At 58.5% G+C, this 21,284-nt stretch overlaps 1 protein-coding gene across 1 annotated transcript in view; it reads right to left on the bottom strand.

Moving 5' to 3' along the window:
• Window positions 1-216: 216 nt before the first annotated feature.
• CRAMP1 (cramped chromatin regulator homolog 1) overlaps window positions 217-21,284 on the bottom strand; it is a 55,453-nt gene continuing 34,385 nt past the window's right edge. The window contains exons 7-20 of the mRNA XM_021697994.2: window positions 20,933-21,056; window positions 19,870-19,951; window positions 18,351-19,514; window positions 15,840-16,017; window positions 13,775-13,956; window positions 13,614-13,688; window positions 11,294-11,375; window positions 10,518-10,622; window positions 10,119-10,297; window positions 9,514-9,582; window positions 8,686-8,917; window positions 7,805-7,969; window positions 6,372-6,517; window positions 217-3,946 (exon numbers count right to left, since the gene is read on the bottom strand). Coding sequence (XP_021553669.2) covers window positions 3,782-3,946; window positions 6,372-6,517; window positions 7,805-7,969; window positions 8,686-8,917; window positions 9,514-9,582; window positions 10,119-10,297; window positions 10,518-10,622; window positions 11,294-11,375; window positions 13,614-13,688; window positions 13,775-13,956; window positions 15,840-16,017; window positions 18,351-19,514; window positions 19,870-19,951; window positions 20,933-21,056 — 2,948 coding nt within the window. The 3' untranslated portion in view covers window positions 217-3,781. The remainder of the gene's footprint in view (window positions 3,947-6,371; window positions 6,518-7,804; window positions 7,970-8,685; window positions 8,918-9,513; window positions 9,583-10,118; window positions 10,298-10,517; window positions 10,623-11,293; window positions 11,376-13,613; window positions 13,689-13,774; window positions 13,957-15,839; window positions 16,018-18,350; window positions 19,515-19,869; window positions 19,952-20,932; window positions 21,057-21,284) is intronic.

Here is a 21,284-nt window from a genome sequence, read left to right as displayed (position 1 = left end):
CCCGAGCGGACCCTCCCCCCCGCGCAGGCGCAAGCCGCGCACTCCAGAAGCGCCTCCCGGCTGCCGCGGGCACAACCAGGGGGATCGCCGGTGGCTGCTGCTCGCCTGGGAGGCGCCCGGGTCTGTGGGCGGCGGCGCAAACCCGAGGCCTGGCGCCGAGCCGCCACCGCCGAGCTCGCCGCGAAGCAAACAAGGCTCACTCGAGAAGTATTAGATCAAGTATTAGTATGTATTTATGCACAATAAAAACATTTACAAGTTGAACTGGAAATTTAAACATAAGAAGTTTAACAGCTTTTGTTTATTATATTAAATAACCAAAACACCTTTTATTCCCAAAATTGGTAAAGAATAAATAATATAATTTACAATATGGTACAAAAAATAATCAGGAAGGACAAGCATTCTGCTTTATACATACACTGTATATGTATATTTATAATCTATAAAACAAATTCACATCTCAAACAAGCCGAAAACCTCAGATGATATGGCTTAACGATTATTAAAGGAAACCGCGGTGAGTTCTGCCGCCCAGACCGCAAGCTCTAAGCCGCTGTCCCGCTACACAACACAGGGTCCAGGTTGCTGTAGTGCCTCGAACACAGCTTCTCGTGAGTCACCAATCACAGGACAGGTTCGCTGTGGGTTTCTTCCTTTTTTTCTTAAGACAAAGTGCCCTATTTTCTCTCAAATGCATCTGATAGATCTCAAGGTCTTTTAAAACAAAAAACCAGCAACTGCTGCTTTCCTCCTCTACTTGCTTCCAGTGTTTTATTCCATGACTTTTCTTGGCTTAAGTTTGGATTCCTTGCTGTGATCTAGTTAGAAGATGCTATTCCACTGAAAAGGACGCCCTTTTCAGGATCCCAATGCTAAGCCGCTGGAGACATGGGAAAGCAAGCAGATCAGTGGATGGATTATTTCCAAATACCCCACTCCCTGAGCAAGTACTCTATACCTAGCAGATACAGAGAGGTGAGGGCGACGTCCTCGCCGATCTTACTGGAGTCACAAGCTGCATCTTCTAAGCTCATCACCTGCCAAACAACTCCCTGGAGACCAGAGATAGTCTAGCTTTACAAAAGCTGAATCAGCAAAAAGATCCCAGACATCATTAGAGTGACTAGGGAAGGATTTTTCTGAGGAACAGATGTGGTCTTAATCACAGCATGCTCAAATGCGCGAAGAAAGTCACAGGTGTACACCAAGACTACGACTCCCTTGGCACAGGCAGAGCAAGATATAGGAAGAGGGGAGTTTCTCTGCTTGCGTCTTTTGGAAAATTCTAGCCTTTAACAGCTGCTTATTTTTATACATATATATTCATTTAGGCTGGAAGAAAAAAGATTCACCCTTTGCTACTAATGATGCCACTTTCCCTTAACACGGCAAGCAAATGCTTACACCTGTCAGGTTGCTGCAGAAGCGGCAGAATTCTCTGGAATCGTGTCAGCTTTGCTACAGGTGAGAAGAATCAGTCCACTGTCCTCCCTAACCCACCCTCCCCCGGATGACACTCCAGATGGAGTCTGTGGTTAAGCCCCTAATGGATGGTGCCACTGAAGAGCCTACCAAAGCCGATCCCAAGTCTCTAGTTTTCCTCCTTTTAGGTATCACTGAAAACTGGTGCCAGCCTACCCGCTAGACTGCCTCAGGTGTCCCCTGATGAAAGCGGCTCAGGACTCCTACAGTCTCCAGCAACGCACACACTGCCATCAAGTACTGCCCCTAGCATCGATGCTGTAATGGTACCGGGGGTCTCTGGTCCCCCACAGCGGGGGTACGAGCAAGTTAGTAGTGGCCTACACTTGGCCTGGTGTCCTCACCTACCACAGACCTAACAAAGTCAGATGCCCAGAGAGATCCACTGATATCACTTCCAGAAGGTGCTAAGTTCAGGAAGCTAATAGATAGATCGCTAAACCATACAAGTTAGTTTAAAGATACTCTGGTTCAAACGATGCTCTCTCTTTAATAAAGAGACACCATGTCCCTCTCTTACACATCTCCAGAACTTTGGGACTTTTTGTAAGAGCCCAGAAGAGCTGCCCACGGTGGGTCTTATTAGTGATGTTTGTACCTAGAACCAGACCTGAAAGAAGGAAACCATGTTACAGGCAAGAGCTCTGAAACACTGGAGATGAAGGAAGGAACCTCCTCTGTCTGGAGGCCCCACTGCCCTCTCTTTCCTCCGTGGCCGGGGTGAATGACGCAGCCTACAGCCTGGAGGGGCTGCAGCTGGCTGCTGAGACCTTGGGACCAGGAGCATCCCCTCTGCTTGCACACATAAAAGACCTTTTCTGTTCTTTTCCATGCTGCCTCACCTCTTCATCATGGACAGGGAGAGAAGCCCGTGCAGAGGGCTGGGACTGGCCTGGGCGGCTGCCACTCCACTGCCAGTCGGGAAGAGGAAAGAGAAACTGTCCTCCGTTCAGGTGGGTTTCAGAAGCCAAGCTGGTCTGGACTGCAGGTGGAAAGTGAAGCAGCGGGTGGGATGGTGGTGCACAGGTTACTACCTGACCAACACCAAAGCACTGGCTGCTTGGCCACAACGGATGGGGGGCTGGATGGGCTTTTGTCTGTTGAGCCTCCCAAGGCTGAGAACAAAGCAGCCCTGTCAGCTCCATTCTGGGCACCGACCCATCGGCAGTGATGACCAACGGTCACCCAAGGAGGCCTGAGGAGTACATGAGAGGGAAGTGGTTTTAGCGTGCTCTGACTGCACCCAGGGTCTGCGCCTTGCTCGCGTTCCCTGCGCTGGAAGAAGAGAAACAGAGGACCACGGGATGGGAGGAAACATGAAGGAGGAAATGTATGCAGCAGGTGGACTCTGCACAGAAGCCCGTGGAAGGAAGAGGAGACGCTGAAGAGGCGAAGACCTTCCCTGGAAAGGCAGCGCACGTCAGCGGCTAGCCAGCAGCCCCCTGGCGGTTCAGGGACTCACAGCCGAAGGCTCGGCTTCAACACAGGAAGGAAACCATGAACTCTCTTCTTCTTCACCGTCTCCTAATTCTCAAAACATAAGGAAAACCTTTTTCCAACCACTTTAGCAGGGTTTTTTTCTGAAAGTCCACACAAGCTACCCAAAACAGGATTCTCTCCTCCTTCCCGTTAAGTCAGTCAGAATAAACCTCCAGGTGGGAGAACGCACTAGGCAAGGGTCAGTGTTTCTGGGGTGATGGCTCCAGGGACGCTGCCCTGTGATCCGCGCGTCCTCGCAAGTGTCCGCTAAGGGTGCAGACCCTACCAGGCAGAGCCTGGGCCATGCCCAGCTGTCCTTCCCCGTCATGTGCAGAGAGAGCAACCGAAAGGTGCATAGGTTTGGCAGAAAAAAGCAGTGGTGGCTGAAAGTGTCCCTGCAGAGAGCAGGGAGGCTGGGACTCCCTGGGCCTTGGCCGCCGCACACCCACTCCTTTCCCTCGGAAAGAAAACCCACTGCAACGTCCAACACGGTGACGGGAGTGGAAGTGCGGCCGGCAAGCGCTATCCCACGGCTGGCAGGGAGTGGCTCTGATGCCACAGCAGTGTCTGACACGGGCCCTCTGACAGAACCTGTCCTCACCTCCCGGGCCACCGCGGCCCTCTGCCCATCGGGACGCAGCTTCCTGCATGTTGTCTGTTCTGGGGCACAGAGAGTCCTCTGCTCAGACCGTCTTCTGGGGGGTCCTGGGCTGGATTTCTGTTTTCTCTAGCCTGGAGAGGGCTACACATACCGCAGTGGAGGACCACCAGCCCTCCTCTGCAGCCTCCAGGATGCCCCAGCAGGGGCGAGGTCTGGTCACTGGGACAGGTCACCGACGGGGGGGCCACCTCCACTGCCATCAAACAGAACCTCTCGGCGGCCGGGCTCAGCGATGGACAGTTCTTGGGCCAAATCGTTGAATCGAGATATGTAATCAATGCTGTTTTCATTCATCATGCACACCAGCTGGGAATCCACAACCTGCGGGGCAGAGGACACGAGGGAAGGCGACGTCAGCGGGCGGCTGGCCACCACAGCAGGGACTTCAGTGGGAGGTGAGTGGAACAGTGAAGACTAGAACCCGATCAATGAGCCATGTGACACCGGCCCAGCACTCTCGGGAGAACTGCAGAATCTCCTCTGTCCTTTTGAACACTCCCTCTTTTGATAAGTGTGCATGAGAGCTGACCAGGGGACTGGCGCCATGGGCCGCCGGGCCAGAGTGGTGGTGCCCAGCACAGACCGTGGACCCTCAATAAGCAATGAGGCAAAGGGCACACAGTGGGGTGCAGAGACTGCGGGGTGGCCTGAAGGACATGGGAGCTGAGGAAGCGGGTGGGGTCTGCCCCAGGGCCAGGGAGCACATACCCATAAAACAGCAAGTGCAAAGACCCTGAGATGAGAACGGGCTTCGGCTCTTCAAGAAACAAAGCTGGCAGATGAGACAACAGTCAGGCCAAGAAAGGAAAGCAAGGATCAAGACCAGAGTGTGTACAACAGAGCGTCAGGAGATAGGTTATTCTGTGGACAGATACACGAAAGTCTGTCTTCAGGGTGTACCGTCTGCCTCTTTTGCTCAAGCAGAAGGCTCACGAGGATGGGGCCGTGGTTTTGTTCACTTGTGCCTAGAGCAGTGCCCGGCACAGAGTATGCCCTGGATAAGTATTTGTTACAGAATTGCAGGACACGACAAACGAATGAGAAGCCTTCAGAAAATTCTGAGTAGAGCTATGGCACGAACTGGATTTTAAACTTTCATGACAGGGGCACCTGGCTGGCTCAGTCGGACGAGTGTGCTACTTATGATCTGGGGGGTCGTGAGTTCAGGTCCCACACTGGGGATAGAGATTACTTTAATAAACAAACTTTAAGCTTTCTATGGAAAATTTTAAACTAAAATTTGTTTTCAAAAAGCAGAGTGACTAGTGCCTGTCTTCCCCATACAGGCCCATCATCAGCTTCCATCACTATCAGTGTGGGCCGATCTGGCCCCACCTTTCCCACCCACCCCTCATGCCCACTCTGTTCAAACCCCATCAGGTGGGCCTGGGGTAGACCTGGGGTGGGCCTGGGGGAAACGGGTGAATCTGGGGTGAGCCTGGGGTGGACCTGGTGTGGGCATGGGGTGAACCTGGAGTGGGCCGGGGTGAATCTGGGGTGAGCCTGGGGTGGGCATGGGGTGGACCCACAAGTCTGCACTTGTAACAGCCCCAGGTACTGCTTCCGTTGCCCTGGAGACTGCCCAGAATGACAGGGTCCTGAGGAGCTGTCTCCAGGTATGTGTGGCAGGCCCAACTGCATAGAAGCCGAGGGTTTGTAAGCATACACACCCACACCCACACGCACGAAGAGGAAAGATGGGCTTCTTGTGTGACATCAAAGCCACGAGTGGTCTGAGAAACGTTGCAGCATGCAAGGAGGGCGTATGCTGCTGCTTCTTGGTCTGTGTCTCTATTTCGGTAGAATTTCTAGTCACGTCACCGCTCAGCTCAGAATTCTCCAAAGCCTCCCCATGAGATGCCAGTCAGGATAAGGAGAAGCTGAGATGTTCGTGGGAAACAGCGGTGAGCTCTGTTTGATCCAGGGCCCCGTGGGGAATCTGACTACGAAATCTGAGAGAGACCCACCAACACCGGCATGTCCCAGGGAAGCAGTATTTGCGGGATGCTGCTCCAGGCCTCTGACAACAGAACTAGGCCCACCCGAGGGGGTGGGGTTCTCTATGGAGAATCCTCTCCCTCTTATGCACATGCTCCACCTCCGTCTCTCTCAGAGCGCTGCGCTCTGTGCCCCTGTCCTCGCGAGTCCTACTTGCTCCCCAACACACTCGCTCCTCGTGGGGTGGAGGCCTGGGCGGCTCCGAGCGGACAAACAGCGAGGGGCATCACAGACCGAGTCTCGCCTCCAGATCAACAGTCCGCCACCACCCCGAGCCACTTTTTAGCTCAGCGGGCGGCAGCCTCATGCCACCACATAGGGAGATGCGGCTGGAAGGCCTCCCTGCCCGTCAGGCGGCAGCACGGAGGATGTACCACCCACAATGGCCACGTCCTCCTCGAAAAGCAGCAGCAGCCCTGGACAGACCAGGAAACCGAGGCACTACCTGCCCCAGGTCACGCAGCTGCTGAAGGGGAGAAGAGACCCAAGGCCTGTGCTGGCCACCAGCATAGGCCCTGCAGTCCACCCAACTCCAGGGCTGCCCAGGTTCCGAGGCCTCCAGCGCGGAGCTGTTACCTCACGTCCCTCATCTGCCGCCACGCGGGAAAGAATTCTGGCCCAGGGCGGCCAGAGCTTCCCTGGTCAGGAGAACTCCGAGTCCTAAGAACACAAGGGTCCCACCCGAGGCATCCGGCCACCTCCAGAAGGCGGGCTGCTGGTCAAGTCGGAGCTAAGGCCGCGCGCCTACCTCAGCAACATCAGCCAGGGACCGGGACACAAACGAGTCTCTCGAGTTCCCATCCAGCAAGCTGGGGCCCAGCAGGGAGGTGCCGCTGTGGGTCCCTGCAGGAGTTGGCAGCATCTTCCGGCTCTTCTCTGGGGAGATGAAGCTTGCTGCCAAAAGGAGGAGAAGACATCCTGAGACCGGCTTGCCTAGTCCAGTCCAAGTGGAGGACCCCGCAGGCTGCGTGTGGATGGCCCTGCCAGGCCCCTTCTAGGCATCTACCCGTACGCTCATGCAGCCACAGGGCTTTGGATGGAGTTGTTGTGTGGTCCCTGGCCTCTCTCACATGGAGAGCCCCGGGGAATTTTCCGTGCAGCACGTGTGAGTCGGCTTCGTACTCCCGGGAGCCCTGCCTCATCCCACTGCCGGGTCACCACCCTCGCCTCCGTATGAGGTGGTTCCGATTTCTCCTAATTTCTTTCTTTTTTTTTTTTTTTTTTAAGATTTTTTTTATTTATTTATTTGAGACAGAGAGAATGAGAGAGACAGAGAGCACATGAGAGGGGGGAGGGTCAGAGGGAGAAGCAGGCTCCCTGCCGAGCAGGGAGCCCGATGCGGGACTCGATCCCGGGACTCCAGGATCATGACCTGAGCCGAAGGCAGTCGCTTAACCAACTGAGCCACCCAGGCGCCCCGATTTCTCCTAATTTCTATTTGACTTTGCAGACACCTGCACTGTTCTATGTGACTTCCATCTCAGCAAACCCTCGTCGGTGCTGCCTCCCTGGCACCACCCAGACCTCCCACATCAATCTGGGTCTCCAGGTGTGGTGCCCACACGGGTGCCAACCAGGCTCATGTGTAAAACCACCCCTTTTTAGGGCTGCCAGCATCCCCCACCACACACGCACCCCGGCTACCCTCTAAAGAATGCTGGATGCGCTGATCCCACACGTGCCACAGGAGCTCGCCCCGCACAGGCCACTGAGGCTGGTGTGGCTGTCCCTGGCAGCCCTCCCACCACATGAACACCTGGTGCCCGGGGAGGGGCGCCCGTCCACGCCATGAGACAGCGGGAACATCTGCTTCAGGACACCAGACTGAGGATGGGAAGAGGGAGCTGAGAGCTCGAAGAGCCGTCTTCTACCCCACCGCCAATGGCAAGAGCAGAAAGCCCGAGCAGGCAGGAGCCGGAGAGCGGGCAGCCCGGAGAAGGGCATGGGAGACTGAGTGCGGACCTGGGCCCATCTCAGCCCGGGCTGAGTGTCACGTGGGTGTCCATGTTCACGCAAGCTCAGTGACGTGCACGCCAGAGGCCTCGGCGCCCCCCTCCCCCACCGTGTGACTGACTTGGGATAAACCCTGAACCCAGCAGCTCTGCTGGGACTTCAGACTCCAGTCCCCACCCAGGTGCGCCACGGGGAGCCCGCCCATGCCCTGCTGCGCCCTCCACTCACCAAACAAGCTGCTGAGTGATGAGTCTGTGGGGTCACTGGGGCACCACTGGGGGTCATGGGTCGGGGAGGCGATCCAATCGGGCTGGGGGCTGCTGGACGGGGAGGGAAGACTCTTGGAGCTGTCACTGCCATTCAGTTTTGCTGGAGAAAGAGAGACTCCCTCACCTGTCAACCGAAACGCAGGATCAGAAATGGCATGGTGGGTGAACAGCACCCCACTTCCCCCACCTGCCACCCAGAAATCAGCAGAGTGGCACAAGCACTGGATATGTGTGGGGGGCCCATGGAGGACGAACGGGACTGCCCTGCAGAGGGGGCCTGTGGAGGCATGGACCATGTGCCCACCTCAGGGAATGGCAGTGGCCGCAACTATGCTGATGGGGCAGACCCCGTGCACTCCCAATGCTCTTGCTGGCGCCAACACCAACCACACCAGCACACACCAGTGCGCACGTCCCCATGTCACCAACAGAAGTAAGGTGCGAAGGGGAGCGCTGAGTTCTCTGTGAATCCCCAGCCCAAAGCAGACCAGCGAGTGCCGTCCCACAGAGCCCGTGAGGCCAAAGCCCCCACAGGTCCCAGTCCACCCCCACTGCCAGGACCCACACGACCTCAAGCCGTCCACCCAGATTCAGAACCAAGCAGAAAAAGGCCCCATCTGAGCCGTGGGCTACAGAGGCCTGGCGGGCCTGCTCTCTGTCCTCGAGGCCGTGAAGAGCCACAGTACCCATCTGCTCATCTGCTGGGGCTGCCCCCTGCCAGGATGGGCAGCACCCCACAGGCGGCAGATGCTCCACACTCAAGAGGGAACGCTGGACAGGGGGGTGCCCAGCAAGTGTGCAGACACCCTGGCGGGAAGTCAGAACCCCACGGGCCCTCACCGTACTGGCCGGAGCTGATGGCAATCTCAATGATGGAGTCGCTGATGTGTGTGGCGGGCTCGCCCTGTGAGAGTACGTCCTCGGGCGGCCCGGGCAGGGAGATGTCCAGCAGCGCGGAGACGTTGGGTGGGGACAGGCGGCTGCTGGAGCCCTCCGGCACAGGCAGGGGTGCGGAGGGCCCGTTGTGGAGAGGAGCCTTGGACAGCTCAGATAAGGACAGCACGGGTGAGCCCTGGATGGGGGGTGGGGGGGACACAACAGATGATCAGGAACACGGAATGGAAAATTGGCCTCAGCCCCACACGGCAGTGACTGAGTGACAGGCGATTCGACAGAGAAATGAGAACACCACACCACCTCTCCCTGCTCTGCAAGATACACACTCAGTGGATTTACTTCTCCCGAAGCCATGCTAGTCATGGCAGCCTTGGAGGGCCCAGGCCGAGGGGGGCGGCGGCCGGGGAGGGGGGCGGCTGGCCCTGCCTCCACGGCCTGTGGGACAGCTGGTAATCCGGACAGAAGAGCGCCCGGGAGCACTACGGCTGACGACTTCCATCCCTCTGGCCCCAAACAGTCCTTCCAGGAGCGCGTCTAAAACAGGCTGCCTTGTGAAGGGGCAGGAAGCCTCAGATGGGAGCTATGTGTTTGTCTAGGCAAGGTGGGTGGAAAAACGGCGCTGCGGGGCCTCGAGGGATGTGTGTTCTTGCTACCACCTGGCAGTCCAAGGGAGCGAGGCTAGGGCCACGGGAAGACCACGAGGGTGGGGGGCCTGGCATGGAGGGGGTCCCGGGGCAGCTGCACTGCTCCACAGCCAAGAGCACCCTCTACCTGGAAACCGTCCGTCACCGGCTCCTGCTCAGGCCTCGAGGGGACACTGATGAACGGGTCGCTCGTGCCCTACAACAACACGAGGAAAGCCAGTAGGCCCCAGGCCTACAGGCTCCTAGCAGCCAGAGGGCCAGGAGGTTACTGCTGTCAAGGTTAGGTCACCAAGTCCCCACAAGTGCGGCTGTCCATTCTAAGAGCAACCCCAGTCCCAGCAGAGCCTAAGCATGGGGGGTGGGGGGGGTCAGAGGTGTGCGGGTCAGGGAGGCACGGGGCGTACTGCCCGCCAGTGCGGCCAAAGCTAGTTCGCGAACTGAGTGACGTCTGCAGGGAGACAAAGCTCCGTGCCTGCCTCAGCATCACAGCAAGCCTGTCCCACTGCATCCGTCCATGGCTCTCCCCTCGGGGCTACACGGCGCTCACCCACGCCACAGCCTCCCTGGTCCAGGCACTCTCCTAGAGCCTCTCAGGGCCCATCACCTCCTCAGGCAGAACTGGAGTCCAGCATGACCTCAGTCCCACGGCCTCGGCACCCACCCCTCTAGAAAGTGACTGACCTGTCCCAGAAGGTGGCGGGGATGCGGAAAAGCCATGCTAAACATACTTACCCTGACAGCGGGGATGGAATCTCCATTCTGGTGGGTGCTGGTGGAGTCCTGACCTGGGACGGTGGGAGTCACCTCATCTGAAGACAGCGGAGAGATGCCGGACAAGCCCTCAGCGTCCAAGACAGGGAGGGGGCTCCCAGGGATGATGCCGGCACTTTTAGCTGCTAAGTCGATAGCACCTGGCGACAGGAAGGACATTTCGAACCTGAGTTCCAGGGACACCCTGACAGGCCCCAAGGGGCTCATGAAACAGCCTCTGCCTCACACCTCATTTCCAAGCAAGGACAAAGGCTCTCGTGTTCTCTCTGAACGGTAACAGGACACACCGGCTTGGAGGCGAACAGAAAGCTCGCTCGGAACCCTCCCGTGGTGTCTGTCGTGCTGGTAACAGAAACTTACTGGCCAGGTGGCCCGTGGCCGGGGGTGGAAGGACCTTGGGCACAATCGGCCGAGACAGGGCTGCTTTGGTCAGGGAAGAATGGATGGGCCTGAACGAGCCTCTCCCTGCGGGGAAAGAGCAGAAGCAGATGCATCAGCCCGCACCCTCCGAACGCACAACAGGGGCCGTGGAGCATTTCCTTTCAAGCCACAGTCACGGGAACTGAGCCTTGTCAGAAGCCGACTTGGGGAAGTCCCAGGTCAGACAGGCCCCGACGAGGAGAAAGTCCCGGCCCCCGGGGACACAGCACCACCACGCTTGCCGGAGCTGCTGGAAGGCCGCAGTCCTCACGCCACACCATGGGGGGCCTTTTGGGGGGGGGGGTGCGCCTGACCTGAGTGGCAGGCAGAGCCGCAAATCCTGCATCAGGACTCTGCCGCTGCAGCCCCCACCAGACTTCCTGCAGCTGAGAGTGAGCATGAGAAGCCGTGGACGCTCACAGTGCCTACGCGGCGTGCGTGTCACTCAGCCGTGCCCGCTGTGTGAGACAGCGTACTTCCCAGAGCCAGGGCCTCTCCCACACCACAGACCTGCCCACACACCACCACCCACCAGGCGTCCGCGCCTGCCCCTCCGTGGCCCGGGCCCAGCACACTCAGGCTTTGTGGAGAGAAGGGACAAAGGGATGCTCGGGATGTCCTGCAAAGAGCCGAGGACACCAACATCTGCCGTTCCCGAAGACGGGGCCATGCACAGGAAAGGCGTGAGCAGTTACCCAAGGAGCCCGGGTGCTTACCAGTCACGGAGGAATTGGACAGGATGGAAAAGGAACAGACGTTGTGGGACTGGTGCTCAGACGGTCGAGGAAGCAGTGTTCTCTGTGGAGAGAAGAATGTCGATAATCAGATGACGGGAAGACCCCAGCGTCAGCAATCACTCAGGAAACCGGTGACGGGCCATAAAGGACATTCCAGGTGAGAGGGAGCTGAGCGTGTCCAGATGGGGGCTCTGGCTCGAGGACACTGAAGGCAGCTGTGCCTGTGGACCCCGAGCCCTGAACACTGGGCCTCTCTGAAAAGAACCCAGAGTAGCCAACCCTTCTGTAGGGAACGCTGGAGGGATGTCAGGATGGCCCAGTGCTAACTCAGAACGCCCTCCCAGTGCTGTACGTCCATCATAAGCACTGGGCATGGACTCTTATGAGACACACCCCCAGATCTGGGCCCCTTCGAGCTTGTGGCAAAAGAAATAAAGCGGCTCCTGGCAAGATGGACGAGCTAAGGGCGTGAGGCACTCCAACCCATCACTGATGCAGTGTCCGCCCTCCCTGCTCATGGGCCCCGGTCTCCTGGTTCTGAGTCATGCAGGGCCAGTGTGGCAGCTGCCACCTCACAGGGAATTATGGAAACTGCTGGCACGGTCGCAGAAATAAAACATTAACACAAAGTATCTGCCACATCATTAGACACTCCCGGCTCTGGGTGCAAGGTGCATTCTCTGCTAACATGCGAAGGATGTCTCCTTGCCCCTCGGGGTCAGCACAGAGCAGAGAGGAGGGGGTGCTACTGGGTCGCCAACGACACGGAGGGCCAGCAGGTCTGTTCAGGTGCCAGGAGGCAGCGGGGTGACCTGGTCACACGGCAAGGAGCTGCGGATGCGCACCATCTGGAAGGGCAGCAGGAAGTGCAAGGCTTGGTCGCGGGCTGCCACCCTGTCCTGGTGCCGGGAAAGCAGCAGGGAAATGAAGGGCTGTGTGCCGCTGACACTTTCTATCAAAACAGTAAACACAGGAGACCACATACTATGTGTGGTTCCATTCATGCTCAGAAGAGCCCAATCCCCAGGGACAGAGAGCCTGAGTGCAGACAGTGCTTGCCCCGGGCAGGGGTGCATCTGAGGAGATGGCTACGGGCTTCCCTTGTGGAGAGACGGAAATGTCCTGGATCAGACAGCGGAGATGGCTGCTCTACCTGCAAGCCCTTTAGACCTTCGGACTACGTGACTCACGCATCGATAATCAAGCTGTTACAAAGCTAAACAAACACCACCACCATGGGCCATGCAGGCTCGCAACCCCAGACCGAGAGCCGAAGAGCCACAGAGCCACAGAACCACTGTCTAGCCAGGGCGGATTCCGTACTTCACCAACTGTGCCGGTGAGGACTCGGCCCGCGCACGCGCACACAAAACTTGGGACCTAGAATACAGCAGTCCCCGAATCTGCAGGGCACGTGTCCCAAGACCCCCGTGGACGCCTCAAACTGCAGATGACATCAGCCCTACACATACTATTGTTTTCCTACAGGGACGTAACTGTGACAAAGTTTAATTTGTAAGTTAGGCAGGTAACAATCTAACAACCACAATCGATAATAAAATCTATACGCTGAAACAAAAGTTCCGTCAGCAAGGTCTCCCTCGTCTCTGCCCCCGTGAGCGAGTGATGCAGGCACATGACGTACTGCTGACCCTCTGATGACGTGTCCGGAGAATCACCCGCTGCCCGCTGACCTCGGCTACAGACCACGGGAAGCAGAACCGAGATTAAGGGGAGGGCTGCCGTGCACTGCCCTGTCTGAGACCTGCCATGCAATCTCTCCTTTCTACATCAATTAAACTCAAGAGAGAAAGAGATTTCTGAGAGACTAGCAAGACGAACAGAGACCTGTACGTTTATCGCCAAACAACCCACATCCATACATTTCTAAGCTTGGACTCATTACAGAATTCCCGCCTCACCCGCACTCGCAGGCCTCTCACTCTCAGGCTGTGCCCTTGGGTCTGCAGACGGCTTCCACGGGGCCTCTGGCCTTCAGTGCTGTGAGCTCAGGAGTCTGGCCTCTGGCCACTCCATCTACCTTGTCGATTGCCTCTGCGAGCTGCGTATTTATAAATAGCAGCTCCGAGAGTCCTCAAATATATCCTAAAGCGGGACACGTGGGACTTGAATCCCCGGGACTGCCTGTCTTTTTTACAAGTGGTTTACATGCTGTGCCAAGATTCTCGTTATTTCAGGAAACAGTCAGGGCCCCGTCACTACTCTGTGTGTCCTCTACATAAGAAGGAAGGAAGGGCCAAGGACTCCCTGCGGCACAGACGCACGCTGGTGCCCTGACCTGGACCACCAGGGGCTTCCGCAGGTGCCGGTTCCGCAACTTCCTGGGCTTCGGCAAGAAGAAATCCGACTGCATCTGCAAGGAGACAGCGCGGGCGTGAGAGCGTGCCCCTAGATGCAGGGCCCCCCACCGGCAGCATGGCACGCCCCCCCCCAACTTACGCTGATGGAGTTTAGGTGCTGACGGAAAGTCAGTTCGGTTTCTTTACTGGGAGAATAGAGCTTCCCATGGCGGCTGTTGGGCGGCAGAGTGGTTGGGACAGCAAAGAGGCCGCCGTCTGAGTCACTGCTACCTGTGCTGGAGGGGCCTGCCACCAGCAGGGGTCTTGGCGGGTTTCTCAGACCTAGAAGCCAAGGGACCGCGAACACACCACTCACCGGGCAGCATCACCAGCGCAAACACAGCTGCTCTCTCCGGAAGAAAACCGGAAGAAACAGGGACAGCTGATTCCGTTTGCTTAAAAAGCATTTCCTAGATTTCAGTCCCCAAACCCTGCCTTCCTATCCTTCTCCCTGAAGCTGCAGTTCCCACCGTAAGTGAATCATGGCTCTGAGAGCACAGCAGCACTCTGCCACTTTGATCCCCAGTGGGAAGGGCAGATAGGCCTGCGAGGACACGTGACAGCTGGAAGAACCTTCCAGACCACCTAGCATAGACCAGAGGTCAGCAACCTTTCTCTTTAAAGGGCCAGAGAGTAGCTGCCTGGCTGGTGGGCCTTCCAGGCCCTGCTGCCCTGGGCTCTGCAGCTGGAGCGTGGCCGTCCTGACGAGCAGGCTGTGGGCTGCGGTCGGCCAGTCCCCATTCTAAATCTCTATTGTACCAAGGACAGCCCAGACATAAAGGGACAGAAAATGTTTTATCTCGGAGCCACTGTTCTGAGACTCTGCCTTCATTACTGTGGGTGCCGCTGCGTACACCCTCAATCCATGTAGGGACAGGCCCCCTTTTCCTTAGTTTTTATTTGCAAAGCTGTGAAATTAAACTCAGGCCCTCTGAGCACCAGTTCGGACTCTGGCACTGCAAGTGTCTTGGTCTAGAAACATCCTCCAGAAAGAGAAAGGATGGTAAAGACCGCATAAAATTACAAAAATTTGAAGTCAGAGTGGAGGGCAAGAAGGAGTACCATCGCTACCTGAGCCCTGATCTGCACAGACACCTGATCCAGGCTCAGTTACCCAGAGGCCCCCTGCACAGCACTCATTCCACAGGAAGGCTATTCACCACACAGAGAACACATAAAGCTGGTGACACGCTCGGAACAGAAAATAACCCGGGGCGCCTGGGTGGCACAGTCGGTTGAGTGTCTGACTCTCGATTTTGGCTCAGGTCATGATCTTGGGATCGTGGGACTAAGGCCCACGTTGGGCCCCGTGCTGAAACTTGCTTGAGATTCTCTCTCCCTCTCCCTCTCCCTATGCCCCTCCTGCTCATACTCTCTCTAATAAATAGATCTTAAAAAAATAAAAACAACTCTAGAACTGCTAACACACAGGACACTAGATCTGTTCAGTGAAAACGTGACCGCACCTGCGTGGGTCAGATTAAGGACAGATGCGGGACTGCTTCTTGTATGAGGCACGTGGCCCTGACGCAGAGACGCCTGCTGGCGCAGGACGTTCAAGACGACCAGGATGTCCTGCAATGAGAGCACGGACCCACAGGGATGGTAACGCCGCCCTTCACGCCTGGCGTGGAGGTCTCCCAGGCTCAGCACACGAAGGACATGCCAGTCCTCAACCCCTGCCGTCTCAGGTACCAGAAAACCCAAGGAATGACCCTGCAAGGAAGTTATTCCTCGGCTACAACTTGGACAAAGGACCAACAGTTCAGCCCACCTTTCCTTCCAAGACTGCAGGAAACGGCTGGGGAATCCCTTACCTGCGGGCCTGACTCTTCAAACATAAAAGGAGACAGTCCCTTCTCAGGCTTTCAGCCCCCGATTCAGCATGTTACAAAGGCTTCCACTGACCTCACAAAGATCCCCCAAGGTGACCAAACTAGCAAGGGCCACCCCGTGTTTCCGAATGGCTCCAGTACCCCAGGACCCAAAGCCTTATGTGACAGGCCCAGCGCTCACCCTCCCCGCGAGAGGTGGGCATTTCCGTTCCGACACACCATCGGCGCAACAGCGACCCACCGAGTGGGGCCGGGTGTCGGGCATCCTGTGCCCTCCACTCCGGCACAGCCCCCACGCGCTGAAAGACAGGCAGGATGGCCGAGCCTCACCTGAGGAGCAGGGCGTGGAGCTGGGAGAGAAGGTCTTGCTGTTGCGGAGGGCAGTCTGGCTGCGCGGGCAGCGGGGGCTCCGGGAGCTGACAGTCACCACCTTTCCTGGGGGCGTAGCCGACTGCTCCTCCTGGGTGGGCCTCACTGAAGCCGTGGAGCTGGTGTTCCCTTCTGGAGCCTGGGACAGAAACAGGCCACAGCAAAAGCCAGACTCAGCCTGCGAACGATGGTTCAGGGAGCGGGGCCCAGAGCTGGAGGCATGAGGAGCTCCAATGGGCTCAGAGATCACATATCCCCCGAGGCAAAGGTCAGCATTCCTGATGTCACTTGGCAGGCAGCACGCCACTTTTAACTGCCACCAGGCAGGTGGGGCCTCTGGGGAACAACCGTTCTCCCTCCTGGCTTCGCGGCCTGCAGGTGGCACGACAGGCAATCCCATCACATGGTGAAAGCAGGCGGGGACACGGGAAGGCCAGAGGGGTTGCTGCATGGTGGGGACACGAACTCGTCTTTGTAAAAAGCCTGCCTAAGAGAATCGCAGTGGCCTCTCCCGATTGTGAGTCAGAGGAAGGAAATATAGATTTAATTTCTAGAATTAAAACAGTCACAGCCGAGGAGCCCTCTGCTGAGTCAGGATGCCAATCTCAGGGGTTCTGCGGCCCAGGCTCAGGCTGTGCTCAGTGCCAGGGTCCCCGCCACAGAGACACCCCTTCCACCTCACCTCCATCCTCACCCTGGTGACCCCCCTCCTCAATCTCCCCAGCACCCACTCTCCGGGGCCACCGGGGCCAACCTTCCTGTGAAATAAGGGAACCCCCTTCCTCTGCTTTTGGCACAACCCTGCCAATCCTGACCCTCCTTTTCCTTTCCGTGGGACCCCTGCCCACCCCTCACCCTGCTCTCTTCCCTCCTGCTTAGCTTATTATTCAGTCTCACCATCCAACCGCGCCCCTGCATGCCCAGCCACCTCTTGCCAAGGTCCTGCTTGGCCAGAGGACTGGGTGTGGGCCGCAGTGGCTCAGCAGCGCTCCGCCACTGTGGGGGGCCCGCAGGACCAGCCAGCCTTTCACGCAGAGGCTCCAAGCGCAGCTCCGGCCTCTACCCAATGGTTCTCACAGCTGAGCTACATCACAATCAGCTGCGGCAGGGGGCAGAGAACGTGGATCTCTCACGAGTCCCCTGGCGATGCAGAGCCCCACTCCAGGCCATGGCTCTGAGCGCCCTGCTCTGAGTCCTCTGCAGTACTCCCAAGCCACCCCACAGTCCTCTCCCAGTCAAGGCCGAGGCCAGGGCCTACGTACCCTGCTGTCACGGGCTCCTCGGGAGCTGACCTCCCTTGGCCCCCTCCCCGGAACGCTAGACATGCTCCTGTCCCTCCAGTCTTCTCGCCTCCAGGAGCCTTACTCTAAACTCATCATCTGTCCATTCGCCCCAGCGCTGCCCATGCCTCCCCGCAGGGCACCAGCCTCCAGAGCACTACCTCTAAAGGCCACTGCTCCCGCTCGGGCCTCCCCCTCGGCCCCTGCAGTCTCCACCCAGGTCCCACCACCCCGTGGGAGCCACCTGTCCCGCAGTACTCACGCTCGTCCCCGCACGTGCGCTCTACCGGGCACCCTCTCCTCGGCAAAAGCTGCGCAGGGATGCGGCCAGGGAGAGGGTGGAGGAGCCGTGCAGGGCGCACATGGAGGGCTGTCTGTCCAGGAGAAGCAGAAGCTGTGCTGTGCAGACGTGACTCAGCACTCATGGGTCCACAGGGTCCCCACAGCCCCTTCTGTCCCCAGGCTCCACTCCCTCTTGGCCCCCACATTCCGATCCCTGGGCTGCTGCTCCTGGAACTGGTGAATCCCCGCATTCCCAAGCACGCAGCACACACTGCACCTCAGGAGCCCCTGCTTTAGACTCAGTTCTCTCGCACCCCAGAAAGTCCACTGGGTTTTCTCTCGCCAGTGGCATCCTCCACCCCGTGTCTGTGGACCAGATGCTCCAGGACGGGGTAACAGCCACTCCCCAGGCTTAGGGACCACCCACCACGGAGCCCCCTGAGGAGCCCCAGAGCCCTTCACCCAGCCCGAGCGCTGTCCTGGCACCCCGTCCGTCCCCTCCCCACTCCACTCCCTCCTCAGAAGCTGTGCCACCATGCTCCCAGGACGGCCACTCTCAAGCACCAACGACCCTTCCATTTCCTCCTCTGCAATCTGCGAGGTTCCTGCCTGGCTCCTGGCCATGGCGACCAAGTCACCTCTGCATGCTCCCCCTGGCCAGCAGGGATGGCTCAGCGTCATCATGAAGCCTGATAAGGGATGACTTCTTGGTCACTGTGGTGTTTGGAGCCTTGTGTGAGCCACGGAGGACAGGGCCTGTGTCTGCAGTGAGCTGGGCCCTCTCCACAAAGCCCGGCTCGAGGGAAGGACACGTGTCCTGCCCAGTCACCTGGGTCCCCGCCTCTCTCCCCCCAGGACCCAGCTGCCCACCTCGGAATGCCAGCAGGGCTGTGCCTCGACCCACACTCACCAGCCTGGGGTTGACCTCAGTGGAGATGAGCTTCAGGAGACAGCTGAGGAGGCGCTGCTTGTGGAAGGTGGAGGGCGGGGAGCCGGTGCGGGGGCCCTGAGCCTGCCCACCGGGGGCCTGGCCCTCAGGGCCCAGCACAGCAAGCCAGTCATACTCCAGCTGCAGCTTGTTCGGTTTGCCCATCATGAGGTAGACTTCGGCCAGCGTAAGGCTTTCAGAGGTCTGCAGGTTCCAGCCCTCCTCACGGAGCTGCTGGGCTAGCTGGCTGGCAGGGACATCCTTCTGAGGCTTGGCGGCAGGCTGTCCCTGAGGCAGGGGATCCGAGGGATTCACCTTCTCCTGCGGCTCCTCTGCAGGGGCGTCTGCTGAGTCTTTAGTGCAAACATCCGGCTGAAGCCCAGGGCTGGGCTGAGGCTCTGGACCCGGTAGGGCACGGACAGGGGATAGCGACCCAGCCCGGGCGAGGTCAGCCACCTCTGCACTGCTGGGGACGCGGGTCTCTGGGGAGGTGCACCCTGAGGGCCGCAAGTCTGCACAGCGGCACTGCTCGGGGATGATGAGGTCCTGACAGGACTTCATGTAGCGCGGGAAGGGGTCAAGGAGGGAGAGCTCATCTTCCAGCTCCGGCAGCTGGCTGCAGGTGCACGTCACATCCCCAGGCTCTAGGGCTGGGCCGTCCCTGCCCTCTGCAGGAGCAGCCCTGGGGGTCTTCTCAAGCCGTCCCCCGGCATCTTGGAGACCCGGGGGCAGCCTGTCAGGAGTGTCTAGGCTGCTGAGGCTCAGGGTGGCCCCCTCCCCAGGGGCACTTTCAGGGGAACTCTCTCCAGAGCTCTGTGAGGCGTCGGTGGAAGGAGGGGGACGTCCCGGGCCCCTGCCCTCGGCACCACCCCGTGGACACTTCACCTGGCCCCTAGCCGTGCCCTGCCCGCTCTGGATGCCCAGGATCTGGGCCGGAGGCAACGTGTGGGCATCCCTGGAGCTCTGTCTGCACCTGCCGCCCTCCTGCCAGTGCACGGTGCAGAAGGCTTTGGAGTGCACGACGCGGGCCACCCCCGGCAGGGGCGTGAGCGTGCAACTCTCTCCTGGGAACAGGTGCAGCGCCACCTTCTCCTGCGACGGCTCTGATCGCGAGTGCTGCAGCTGCCGGTCCTCGAGCGTCTTCCGCTGAGAGCGCAGTCAAGGAGCAGCCGCAGGAGCAGGCCCCGCTGAGTGCCGCCGGGCCACGGGAAGGGCGCGAGCCGGCCACTTCCTCCTTCACCGATGGCACACCCAACAGGCACCCTCCTGGCGGGGATGTAGGCTGGCAGGCAGCCAAGGACACAAGAAGCCTGGGGCTGTGTCCTTGCTTGTTTTACTCAACCTGCTGGCAGGGATGCTCTGCTCGCCCCCCAGCCCTGCCACAGAGGCCAGACAGTGGCCGCTTGTGCTGTAGCGGTTCAGTGCCCGTTCTGCACCGCCCACGGGGCCCCGTGCACTCGGAGGACGGAGACGCGAGGCCGCGTCAGTAGGAAAAGGATACGACCCGCACTTCGTGGAGCGCCCACTTCTGTTTCAGGAACTCAATGAGGCTGGAGACCTTCCGGTGGAGCTCCACAATCATCCTGCAGAGAGACCACAGGCAGGATAGGGCGGCTGTTACAGGGGAGAGACCCTCCTGAGGAGTACGAGGCTGTGGCCGCAAGACAAGATGAGGCCACGGACTGTGGAAGGGGCGTCAAAGGAGGGGCCGGAGGCACGGTGTCCTGCAGGGCCACTGAGTCCTTTTCTTAAAAACTAGCCCTTTAAATGGAGAGCACTAGATTCATGTATACCTCACGTCCCCTTTACAGGTTGTACGAGATCTCTCCCGGGATGTGGACCGTGCTACAACCTACCACACTACTCTGTTAGCGCCCTTTGGATCCAGGAAGCTGGGCCTGGCCAGCCTGAATGAATAGCAAGAGAGTTTAAATCCATGTGGCAGCAAGAAGTCCTGACACAGATGGAGTGTCAGGCTCAGCGCGAGCAGCCAGGCAGCAGACCGAAAGCTGTACCGTTCCCCTTACGAGAACCGTGAACAACGGGCACATCTAACTGGCAGCGGAGGCTGGGGGGTGGGGGTGGGGGGAGGGTGAAGGCGTGGTGGGTACCAGGTTTTGGGGTAATGAAATGTCCTGGAGCCAGAGAGGGGGGACAATCCCACAACACCGTGTGAAGGTACTCAGTGCCCTGAGTCGGACACCCTAAAACGAGTTAACAGTTAATTGTAGGTAAGGAGAATTCTACCTCAATCAAAAAAGAGATCTAATGTCTAAATGAAAAACGGTCCGCACTCACAGTGATGCCCTGTGTCTACGTCAGACACAAATCTTCAGAGAGATACTAAGACAGCCGTGGAAGGGGTTTTGAGGGGAAAGATTCTGTCGCCATCAACCTGCTAACCACATGTCTTTGTCTTCCGTGCTTGGCCCGAGAGCCCCTGCCAGGTGTGGAACTGTACCTCGACGCTTCCAGGACCCCCAGGTCTGAGGCCGCTCCCCCATGTGCTGTCAGTGCCCTGGGGGAACCTCACCTCTCCCCCGAGATGCCAAAGGCCACGTTACCTGAGCCTCGGGTTCTGGGCCAGGCTCTGCACGCGGGCCCAGGCATGGTTGTTCCTTGGCTGCAGCTCAACCGGGACCTTCAGGGGCAGGCGCACTGGCTTCTGGTCCTCTTCGTCACTTAAGCCTGTGACAAGAAGGGGCCGTGAGAGCCTGGCACACGTGAACCTCGATGCAGAATGCCACGGGCTTGGACACACAACTAACAGAATCAACGAGGAGCTCTGGGCAAGCTGTGTGTGAAAGCAAGGCTGGCAGAGAAGGCCGCAGGGGCCCGTGCTCTGAAAGAATGCCAACATGGCCGCATGTGCATTTGCGAGCCAGAGCCACGGACCAGGCCACAAGAGGCCACCAG

The sequence above is a fragment of the Neomonachus schauinslandi genome, chromosome 5 (genome assembly GCF_002201575.2).
Source record: "Neomonachus schauinslandi chromosome 5, ASM220157v2, whole genome shotgun sequence".
Lineage (NCBI taxonomy): Eukaryota > Metazoa > Chordata > Mammalia > Carnivora > Phocidae > Neomonachus > Neomonachus schauinslandi.
Note: the sequence above shows the minus strand (reverse complement) of the source record. Positions and strands in the feature narration are given on the sequence as shown.